Below are 11,929 nucleotides of genomic sequence, written 5' to 3' on the forward strand. Positions count from 1 at the left end.
CCCTTGAGAGGAATAACGTTAGTATTCATTTCAATCTGCCCCAGGAGGTGGATTTAGTTCAAAGTCATTCACCAAGTGGGATCCAGGCTACACAACCACACCTGCCCATTCAAACCAAGTCTGCCCAAACAGGGTCTTAGATATCCATTCATTCAGTTGTATTTATTGAGCGCTTCCTGTGTGCTAAGCACTGTACTGAGTACTTGGGAGAGTACAATAGAACAGTAAACGGACACATTCCCTGCCCACAGCGAGCTTACTCACCCCTGAGAAGAGGAATTTAGTACAAGCGCTTAGTACAGTGCTCTGCACATAGTAAGCGCTCAATAAATACGATTGATTGATTGAACTTTAGCTTTGTTTTCCCACACTGAGAAGCGCAATCAGCAGCAGAGCAACGCACACTTCCTAGTGGAGCAAATCATCATCGTCATCAATCGTATTTATTGAGCGCTTACTATATGCAGAGCACTGTACTAAGCGCTTGGGAAGTACAAATTGGCAACATATAGAGACAGTCCCTACCCAACAGTGGGCTCACAGTCTAAAAGGGGGAGACAGAGAACAAAACCAAACATACTAACCAAATAAAATAAATAGTATAGATATGTACAAATAAAATAAATAAATAGAGTAAAAAAATATGTACAAACATATATACAGGTGCTGTGGGGAAGGGAAGGAGGTAAGATGGGGGGGATGGAGAGGGGGATGAGGGGGAGAGGAAGGAAGGGGCTCAGTTTGGGAAGGCCTCCTGGAGGAGGTGAGCTCTCAGCAGGGCCTTGAAGGGAGGAAGAGAGCTAGCTTGGCGGATGGGCAGAGGGAGGGCAAATAGTAAAGTTACTTGCCCACACTCACACAGCTGACAGAGTCAGGATTTGAACCCACGACCTCGGACTTCAAAGCCCGGGCTCTTTCCACTGAGCCACACAGCTTCTCAAATGTTCCCAGTGAGCTTTCTCTCAGGTTGCCTTTTGTGTCAGTGCTTCGTCAGAGGTTGCGATTTCCTCCCCCGGGTCCAACAGAGTTTGGACTCCGCCCAGCCACGCAAGGGTTGGCAATAGTAGCCATAATTGTGTTTTGCGAGCGCTTCCTTTTGTGCTAACCACTGGGATAGATCCAATATTAGCAAATTGGACGCAGTCCCTGTTACGTAGTACGAGAGATGCTGACAGGTTGTTGCCGACAGGCTGCCACAGCCGTAGAAAACCCGAGAGACTCAAGTAGAAGTGCACCTGTTGCGTATAATAATAATATTGGCATTTATTAAGCGCTTACTATGTGCAAAGCACTGTTCTAAGCGCTGGGGAGGTTACAAGGTGATCAGGTTGTCTCATGGGGGGCTCACGGTCCTAATCCCCGTTTTACAGATGAGGTAACTGAGGCACAGAGAAGTTGTGACTGTGAGCATGTGTGTTCTGTCGACTGTCCTGTGTGTCTAATGTTTGGACATCCTTCCCTGTACACAGGAGGAGTTTGAAAAGGCCATGATGTGGTACGAATCCACCCTGAAACTGCAGCCCGAGTTCGCCCCAGCCAAGAACCGGCTCCGGACTATCCAGTGTCATTTACTCATGAAGAAAGCCCGGCGCTCTCCTTAGTGTGCTTCCTTCTCTCTCTCTTCCTGTATCTCCCCCCTCCTCTGGACTCTACCTTCTCTCTGTCTCTTTCTGCCCCTTTTAAAAAAAAGAAACCAATCATTGTTCAGTATCTGCTTTTAATGAGGAGGATAATTCAGATTTAAAACAAAACTTTTAAATACATGGGATTTGGTTTGGCTTTTTGTTGGGTTTTTTTTTTTTTCCTTCCCCAAGGTATCTCTGGAAATAAAATTTCTAAAAGGAAAATGCAGCTTTGAGATAAATTATGTAAATACCGAGCCAAGATATTTCAGAAGACGTGTGGCGGTCCCCAAGTCTCTAAGTGGGTAGGATTTTCTCAGGGCCTGACCACCTCCCACCTGTTTACGGTCAGGGGCGGGCCTGGGAAAAGAATCCGATTCATGCCGTAGCATCGTAAATCGCCGAAGATGCAAACACACATCTTCTGCGCCAGATTCTGAGAATCCGTGATCGATTGTCTGTCCATTGGAAATCCATGCTTTTATCCAGTCTCATTCAGAACGTGCTGCAGTGTTTACGGGAACAGGGAGAAAGTGATTTAAAAACAAATCGTAAGAAGAAAAAAACATCCTAGGAACATTTGACCTTTTGTAATGCTATTTATGTTGCGGGGGGAGGGACGGGCTGAGAGGGAAAAATCAGCAATGTATAACATCTAAAACCATTTGTATTTTGATTACGAAACACCAGGAAACCAATAAGTTGAATTCCTATATAAGAGGTTTTATATATATGTATGTATCTTCGAAGCCTTCTCCAGAACTAAGTCTCTGTGTTACTAATTCTTGGTTCTCTGTGTTTTTTTACCCATCGCAGAACAAGGAGCTAGTATAAGCTCTCTGCCTCTCAGGCCTTCTGACTTAAAAGCCGCTCAGGAGAGAATGAGCCGTGGCTGAGTGTTTCCAAATAAAGCTTTTCCCCTTGGTCCAGGGAGGACTGGAAACTCCAGACATTGTTGGATCTATAAGGGCACATACTTGGGACAAAAATAAAAAATTGTTTATGAGCAAAACACAGGTCCTTAGTGTGTTTTATTCCCACTGGGCGGAGGTGCTCTCGGGAAAGCAGAGCCCGAACCGAAGCTTCAGACGAGACGCAGACGATCCCTAAGTCCTCCGCTCCCTACGACCTCAAGGTGAGGGTCGATTACGCGGATTGCAAGAGCCGATGGCATCATTCTCGTGATTGTCTGTATGATGGATGGAGGTACGTTGTCAGCGGATATTCACATTAGGTTGCCAGTTGCCGTTCAGAAAAATCAGCTAAGCCTGCGAAGTGAATGCCTCCTATTCGTCCCTTTTCGGCAAGATCCTCTCACCAGAGAGATCCAGGGAAAGTTAGGTGAGGGAAGGGCACCGCCTGAAGTAGGAGAAAGGAGGGGTGTCTCTCGGAGATGCAATACCGATAACAGCTGGGGCTCCAGGAAGCCTTCCAGAAAGTAGCAGGGAAAGGTCTAGAAGCCTGAACTCAAAACACAGCACAATCAGTTTTGGCTTTGGGGGGAGAAAAATCAAACCAGCCTGCGTGCTTTCTGTGTCCCATAGCTAAATACACACCAAGAAATTGTATCATGTATGTCGAGAGAAGCAAACTCGTTTGCTGGCTAAGGCTGGTGGCTCTGTACGAATTGCTTCTCTGCGTCCTCAGCGGGGTCCCCTAGTCAGGCGGGCCATTTCACCTTCACCTTTTTCCGCAGCCCTCTAGGATAGATCATCTAAAATAGATCTGCCTCGGCCTTCTCATCACCAGGCCTCTCCTGGGCGGGAACAGTCGGCTTCGTCGCGTGGAAGCAATTCTTGCCACACTTCTGAACTGGGCTCTGGTGGTTGGAGTGGCCCGTCTGACGTTGGGATGGAAGGGAAAGGGAATGGGCTTCTGAGCAGTTGAACTGCATCAGAATCAGCATTCGGTGGCTAGTTTGGGGTGATCAATATTAAGCGCTTACTGTGGGCAGAGCACTGTCCTAGGCACTTGGGAGAGGACAATGCAGCAGAGTTGGGAAACGTGTTCCCTGCCCACAACGATGTAAATCCAAATGAGGATGGGAGCTCAGTGGAGAGATTGCCATTGGCGGGAGAGAGACTTCTATGGGGCATGAGGACTAGGAAATGAAACGCCCAACAGTGGAAATGTATAGATCCCGTGGGCAGGAAGGTACAATTGTCCCCAACTCCACCACTCCCCGTCATTGGTCGTCATTTCCCCAGTCCTAGTGTTCAACCGAAGCTGCTCCCAGCCCTGAGCTCCACTGAGCTGGGATATCGCAGGTGTAGGATAGTCGGGGATGAATCTGTGCTGCGCTTGACTGAATCACCGTATCCATTAGCAGTTAGAACTTGGCCGGAGTACATAGAGTGATTGCTTGTAGATGGTAAGCTCCTTGTGGACAGGGATCGCGTCTACCAACTCTGTCGCATTGTACTCTCCCAAGAGCCTCGTACAGCGATCTGCAAGCAGTAACCACTCAGTAAATGTCATTGATTTTCTCGAGCCCCGTAGGAGGGGGAACGGCACCATAGGAGCGGAGAGCCAAAAGGGACCTTCTCCGCCTTTAGGTGGACGGCTCGTATCAGGTAGGAGATAATCAGCCCTTTCATTCATTCAATCGTATTTATTTTTTTAATGGCATTTATATCTTCCTCCCTTCAAGGCCCTACTGAAAGCTCACCTCCTCCAGGAGGCCTTCCCAGACTGAGCCCCCTCCTTCCTCTCCCCCTCACCCCCCTCTCCATTCCCCCGTCTTACCTCCTTCCCTTCCCCACAGCACCTGTATATATGTGTATATGTTTGTACATATTTATCACTCTATTTTAGTTGTACATATCCTATTTATTTTATTTTGTTAATATGTTTGGTTTTGTTCTCTGTCTCCCCCTTCTAGACTGTGAGCCCTCTGTTGGGTAGGGACTGTCTCTGTACGTTGCCAACTTGTACTTCCCAAGCGCTTAGTACAGCACTCTGCACACAGTAAGCGCTCAATAAATACGACTGATTGATTGATTGCTATGTGCAAAGCACTGTTCTAAGCACCAGGGAGGTTACAGGGTGATCGGGTTGTCCCACGGGGGGCTCACGGTCTTAATCAGGAGGCCTTCCCAGACTGAGCCCCCTCCTTCCTCTCCCCCTCCTCTCCCTCTCCATCCCCCCGACCTTACCTCCTTCCCTTCCCCACAGCACCTGTATATATGTATATATGTTTGTACATATTTATTACTCTATTTATTTTACTTGTACATATTTATTCTATTTATTTTATTCTGTTAATATGTTTTGTTTTGTTCTCCGTCTCCCCCTTCTAGACTGTGAGCCCACTGTTGGGTAGGGACCGTCTCTATATGTTGCCAACTTGTACTTCCCAAGCGCTTAGTACAGTGCTCTGCACACAGTAAGCGCTCAATAAATACGATTGAATGAATGAATGAATGAATCCCCATTTTACAGATGAGGGAACTGAGGCCCAGAGAAGTGAAGTGAATTGCCCAAAGTCACCCAGCTGACAAGCGGCAGAGCTGGGATTTGAACCCATAACCTCTGACTCCAGAGCCCAGGCTCTTTCCACTGAGCCATGCTGCTTCTATGGTGCCTTTATTTATTTATTATTCATTTATTTTATTTATTGAGTACCTATTGTGTGCAGAGCACTGTACCAAGTGGTTGGAAAGGACAGTTCAGAACCAAATAGGAGACAATCCCTACCCAACAACGGGCTCACTTTCCTTCTAGAGCCTAACAGTCCACTTTGATGTTAATACGGATCGGCAATCAATCAATCAATCAATCAATCAATCGTATTTATTGAGCGCTTACTGTGTGCAGAGCACTGGACTAAGCGCTTGGGAAGTACCAGTTGGCAACATATAGATACAGTCCCTACCCAACAGTGGGCTCACAGTCTACAATGTTCTGTAGAACCGTTACCATATTCCCACTTAGAATAATTCTATATGTCAATAAATACAATTCAATAAATTCAATAAATTGAATTTCAGTAAATTGTCCCCAACCCAGAAAATTGCCTCCAAGAACAACTATGGGAACTTAGCCTTCTTTGCAAGCTCGTCATGGGCATGGAGCGTTTCTGCTAATTCTGTTCCATTGCGCTCCCCCAAGAAGCGCTTCATACAGTGCTCTGCCCATAGTACTTAATAGACACACTCTTCAGCATGGCTCAGTGGAAAGAGCATGGGCTTGGGAGTCAGAGGTCATGGGTTCTAATCCTGGCTCCACCAGGCGTCAGCTGTGTGACCTTGGGCAAGCCGCTTAACTCCTCTGTGCCTCAGTTCCCTCGTCTGTAAAATGGGGATTAATATTGTGAGCCCCACGTGGGACACCCTGATCACCTTGTATCACCCCAGCGCTTAGTACATCGCACATAGTAAGCGCTTAACAAATACCATCATCATTATCAGCGCTTAGAACAGTGCTTTGCACATAGTAAGCGCTTAATAAATGCCATCATTATTATTAGCTTTAGCACCATTCATTTCTTGGCCCTTGAATGTCATAATAATGATAATTGGGGTATGGAAGTGCTATGTGCCATGCATAGTAATAATAATAATAATGGTATTTGTTAAGCACTTACTATGTGCTAAGCACTGGGGGGATACAAGGTGATCAGGTTGCCCCACGTGGGGCTCACAGTCTTAATCCCCATTTTACAGATGAGGGAACTGAGGCACAGAGAAGTTAAGTGACTTGCCCAAAGTCACACAGCTGACAATTGGCAGAGCCGGAATTTGAACCCATGACCTCTAGTGCTAAGCTCTGGGATAGATACAAAGTAATCAGATTGGAAACAGTCCCCGTTCCCCATGCAGTCTAAGACGGAGGAAGAACAGGTATTGAGTCTTCATTTGACGGACGATGGAACCAAGGTCCAGAGAAGTTAAGTGACTTGCCCATGGTCACACAGCAGGCAAGTGGCAGAGTCAAGATTTTAGAACCCAGGTTTCTGCGACTCCACTAGGTCCCATGGCTGAAGTGCCAATATTTTCAAAATCTACACGGTACTGGGACCGTTGGCAGAAGTAAAACATCAGGGTTCTGGGTTCTAATCCCAGCTCCATCGCTTGTACATATTTATTCTATTTATTTTATTTTGTTAATATGTTTTGTTTTGTTCTCTGTCTCCCCCTTCTAGACTGTGAGCCCGCTATTGGGTAGGGACCGTCTCTCTATGTTGCCAACTTGTACTTCCCAAGCGCTTAGTACAGTACTCTGCACACAGTAAGCGCTCAATGCTCAGTGGAAAGAGCCCGGGCTTTGGAGTCAGAGGTCATGGGTTCGAATCCCGGTTCCGCCAATTGTCAGCTGCGTGACTTTGGGTAAGTCACTTCACTTCTCTGGGCCTCAGTTCCCTCATCTGTAAAAATGGGGATTAAGACTGTGAGCCCCCTGTGGGACAACCTGATCACCTTGTAACCTCCCCAGCACTTAGTGCAGTGCTTTGCACATAGTAAGCGCTTAATAAATGCCATTATTATTATTATTATTATTATTATAATTATAAATACGATTGAATGAATCAGGGGCAAGAAAGTAATCCACTAAACTCTGTCCCGGTCAACATGGGTCTAGCTTGGGTCACTGCACTCATTCATTTTTTCAATCATATTTATTGAGCCCTTACTGTGTGCAGAGCACTGTACTAAGCGCTTGCACTGTACTAAGTGCTTACTCTACAGAGGATGGTTAGAATCTAGAAGGGGCGCCGAGAAAAGCCACAAAAATGATTAAAGAGATGGAAAATGGGTCCCATGGGAAAGGGTTAAAGGAATTGGTATTTTTTAGCATAGAGAAGGGAAGTCCAAGGACCATTTTTGTGTATATGGTGGGTTTTTTGATGAGTAGAACGCTGACGGATCACTCTCCGTGTCCAAATCTTGCAGGAGGAAATATGTTCACCTACAAGCCGAGATTATGGTTGGACATGAAAAAAATTTCCCTTCTGGGGTGAGGCAAACAACTGAACTAAATCTACCAAGGTAACAACTGGACTCAATCGTCCATGGTTGCAGAGTCTCCATCCTGGAGATCTCAATAAGAGGGCAGATATTCATCTGGCTTAATGTTAATTCAGAGTTTCTCGGGCCTCTTTTCCCGTGAGCTGACCCGGGGTGCCCAACTACTGTGGTTTTGTCACCCACACCCAACAGTCCAAGAGTAGGAAGATCGGAGGGGGGAGAGAAAAAGGAAAGCAGTGTTGCCTAGTGGAAAGAGCATGGGCCTGACAGTCAGAGGACTGGGTTCTAATCCCAGCTCCATCACTTAATAACAATAATAATAATAATAATGGTATTTGTTAAGCACTTACTATGTGCAAAGCACTGTTCTAAGCGCTGGGGGGGATACAAGGTGATCAGGTTGTCCCACATGGGGCTCACAGTCTTCATCCCCATTCCCCAGATGAGGTCACTGAGGCCCAGAGAAGTGAAGTGACTTGCCCAAAGTCACACAGCTGACAACTGGCAGAGGCGGGATTTGAACCCATCACCTCTGACTCCAAAGCCTGTGCTCTTTCCACTGAGCCACGCTGCTCGTCTGCTGTGTGACCTTGGGCAAGGCAGTTCACTGCTCTGTGCTTGTCACCTCATCTGTAAAAATGGGGATTGAGGCTGTGGCTCTGTGTCCAACCCTATGATCTTGTATCTATCCCAGCACTCAGTACAGTTCTTGACTCGAATTAAGTGCCTTAATAACATTTAATAAAAAGAAAAAGAGGAATGGGAAATAGTGTGCGGGTGGGGACGGGGGACTCGAGGCTAAAGCAAACCATTTCCACACATCAAGCAATGGAGGCTACAGGAACTTCTGTCCCACACTGGGACCGTCAGAGCAAGAAGGAGCAGGATGGCCTAGTGGAAATAGGATTAAATGAATGAAAGGGCTGATTATCTCCTACCTGACACTTGATCCATCCACCTAAAGGCAGCGAGGGTCCCTTTTGGCCCTCCGCTCCTATAGTGCCGTTCCACTCCTACGGGGCTCGAGAAAATCGATGACATTTCCTGAGTGGTTACAGCTTGCAGAAGTAACCACCGGCCTGGGAGTCAGAGAACCTCGGTTCTCATCCTGGTTCTGCCAACTGCTGGCTGTGTGACCTTGGGCAAGTCATTTAATTTCTCTGTGCCTCAGTTCCGCTCTCCCTCCTATATGGACTGTGATCCCCATGGAGGACAAGGACTGGGTCCAACCTAATTAACTTGTGTCCACCCTTGCTCTTAGAACAATGTTCGATCCGTAGTAAGCTCTTTACAAATACCATTTAAAAGGGGAAAGAAAGCTGGATCTCGTAGGATTCCCAACCCCTTTTATAGCCACATACAGAGAAACATAGCGTGGGAAGGAAGAAGAGAATCAAGGAAAGACCTATTATTTTTCAACCACCAAAGCCGTGAGGGTGAATTTTACACTCTCTACATCTTCCCATATCTCTCACTCTTGCTCCAGAAGCCGCCCTGCTCTCTCCCCCTCCCTCCAGGCTCACATCTCCTCCTGCCTTCAGGACATCTCCATCTGGATGCACTTGCACACAGTAATAGTTCAACAAATGATGGATTGATTGATAGGATTTAACCCCCATTTTACAGATGAAGCAACTGAGTCACCGAGAAGTTAAGTGATTTGGCCAAGGTCACCCAGCAGGCCAGTGGTGGGGGCTCGCATTAGAACCCGGGTCCTTTGACTCCGAGGCCTATGCTCTCCCCTTTTAGACTGTGAGCCCACTGTTGGGTAGGGACTGTCTCTATATGTTGCCAACTTGTACTTCCCAAGCGCTTAGTCCAGTGCTCTGCACACAGTAAGCGCTCAATAAATACGATTGATTGATTCCCACCAAGGAGCGCTGTGATCTTCCACCTGCTTCCTCGAGCCCAGGGAGGTGGCTGGCCTAAGTTCTTCTCACAATGTGGAGAAGGCCGCAAGAAACAGACATCCTCAGCCTTTAATCTTCCCGCTGGTGAATTGCGTGGTGTTGGCCGGCTTTCCATGAGGGTCAGAGTTGGGTACTCGGTCTGAGACCACTGGAGCGAAGGGCGCAACTTTAGAAATCTAAAAATAAACCATAATAAACTGACACCTTCAGACGGTCAGCAGAAGCCACCAGTCGACACCACCTCTCCTACTTGGGGTTTACAAATGAGCATGCCCGTTTACTTGTTTTGTTTTGTTGTCTGTCTCCCCCGTTCTAGACTGTGAGCCTGTTGTTGGGTAGGGATTGTCTCTGTTGCCGAATTGTACTTCCCAGGCACTTAGTACAGTGGTCTGCACACAGTAAGCGCTCAATAAATACGATTGAATGAACAAATGAGTACTTTCGGAAGACTCTGGGGCTCCACAGATTGGTCTCCCCTTTTGACTTTGACTTCTGTGATGTGTCTTTTGCTTCAGGGACCAAATTCCAAGCTGGATTCATTCATTCATTCATTCAGTCGTATTTATTGAGCGCTCACTGTGTGCAGAGCACTCTACTAAGCGCTTGGGAAGTACAAGTTGGCAACATCTAGAGATGGTCCCTACCCAACAACGGGCTCACAGTCTAGAAGGGGGAGACAGACAACAAAACAAAACATGTGGACGGGTGTCAAGCCATCAGAATAAATAGAAGTAAAGCTAGATCATCGATCGTATTTATTGAGTGCTTACTATGTGCAGAGCACTGTACTAAGTGCTTGGGAAGTACAAATTGGCAACAGATAGAGACAGTCCCTACCCAACAGTGGGCTCACAGTCTAAAAGATGCACATCATTAACAAAATAAATAGAATGGTAAATATGTACAAGTAAAATAGAGTAAAAAATCTGTACAAACATAGATACAAGTGCTGTGGGGAGGGGAAGGAGGTAGGGCGGCGGGGGATGGGGCGGAGGAGAGGAAAAAGGGGGCTCAGTCTGGGAAGGCCTCCTGGAGGAGGTGAGCTCTCAGTAGGGCTTTGAAGGGAGGAAGAGAGCTAGCTTGGCGGATGTGTGGAGGGAGGGCATTCCAGGCCAGGGGAAGGACGTGGGCTGGGGGTCGACAGCGGGACAGGCGAGAACGAGGCCCAGTGAGGAGGTTAGTGGTGGCAGAGGAGTGGAGGGTGCGGGCTGGGCTGGAGAAGGAGAGAAGGGAGGTGAGGTAGGAGGGGGCGAGGTGATGGACAGCCTTGAAGCCGAGAGTGAGGAGTTTTTGCTTGATGCATAGGTTGACTGGAAGATATAGAATAAATAGAAGTAAAGCTAGATGCACATCATTAACAAAATAGAATAGTAAATATGTACAAGTAAAATAGAGTAATAAATCTGTACAAACATAGATACAGGTGCTGTGGGGAGTGGAAGGAGGTAGGGCAGGGGGGATGGGGAGGAGGAGAGAAAACAGGGGGCTCAGTCTGGGAAGGCCTCCTGGAGGAGGTGAGTTCTCAGTAGGGCTTTGAAGGGAGGAAGAGAGCGAGCTTGGCGGATGTGCGGAGGGAGGGCATTCCAGGCCAGGGGGATGATGTGGGCTGGGGGTCGACAGCGGGACAGGCGAGAATGAGGCACCATGAGGAGATTAGCGGCAGAGGAGCGGAGGGTGCGGGCTGGGCTGGAGAAGGAGAGAAGGGAGGTGAGGTAGGACGGGGCAAGGTGATGGACAGCCTTGAAGCCCAGGGTGAGGAGTTTTTGCTTGATGCGTAGGTTGACTGGAAGCTACTGGAGATTTTTGAGGAGGGGAGTGACATGCCCAGAGCGTTTCTGCACAAAGATGATCCGGGTTGCAGCATGAAGTACAGACTGGAGGATGGGAGATCAGAGGGGAGGCTGATGCAGTAATCCAGTCGGGGTAGGATGACAGATTGAACCAGCAAGTTAGCGGTTTGGATGGATGAGCCCCTTTCTTAGCTTTCGGGAACAAGGGTTCAGGAAGTGGCCGGCCCGGGATGGCCTGTCCTGAGACCCCCGGCTCCGGCCCTCGGTGCCCTGGCTCTTCAGCTTGGCTGGGGCCTGGCCGGGAGCAAGATCAGCCCTGGCTCCTCGGCCAGGGAGAGCAAGGCGCCTTCCGCCCGCTGCTTCCCAAATCCTGCAGGTGGCAGCTGGATCCAAGGATGAGCATCCTGGAGGAGAGCCTGGCCAGTTGAGGCCTGTGGCCGGACCGCGGCAGGCTTAAACCAGCCATGGCGGCTGGAGGGAAGACAGAGTCGCAAGGGGAAGAAAGGCCGACGAGACAGCTGATGAGTGAGTGCCATTAAGGGGACAGTGGGGAGCAGCAGGGGACCCCTGAATTTGGCTCTCTTCCCCTGCAAATTGGAAACTCTGCATCTCTCCCCAACTCGAGGCCCAAAGGGAATCTC

At 48.1% G+C, this 11,929-nt stretch overlaps 1 protein-coding gene across 1 annotated transcript in view; it reads left to right on the forward strand.

Moving 5' to 3' along the window:
• TTC17 (tetratricopeptide repeat domain 17) overlaps nt 1-2,630 on the forward strand; it is an 85,072-nt gene extending 82,442 nt beyond the window's left edge. Inside the window, exon 25 of the mRNA XM_038765218.1 lies at nt 1,470-2,630. Coding sequence (XP_038621146.1) covers nt 1,470-1,601 — 132 coding nt within the window. The 3' untranslated portion in view covers nt 1,602-2,630. The remainder of the gene's footprint in view (nt 1-1,469) is intronic.
• The last annotated feature ends 9,299 nt before the right edge of the window (nt 2,631-11,929 follow it).

The sequence above is a fragment of the Tachyglossus aculeatus genome, chromosome 22 (assembly GCF_015852505.1).
Source record: "Tachyglossus aculeatus isolate mTacAcu1 chromosome 22, mTacAcu1.pri, whole genome shotgun sequence".
NCBI classification, from domain to species: domain Eukaryota; kingdom Metazoa; phylum Chordata; class Mammalia; order Monotremata; family Tachyglossidae; genus Tachyglossus; species Tachyglossus aculeatus.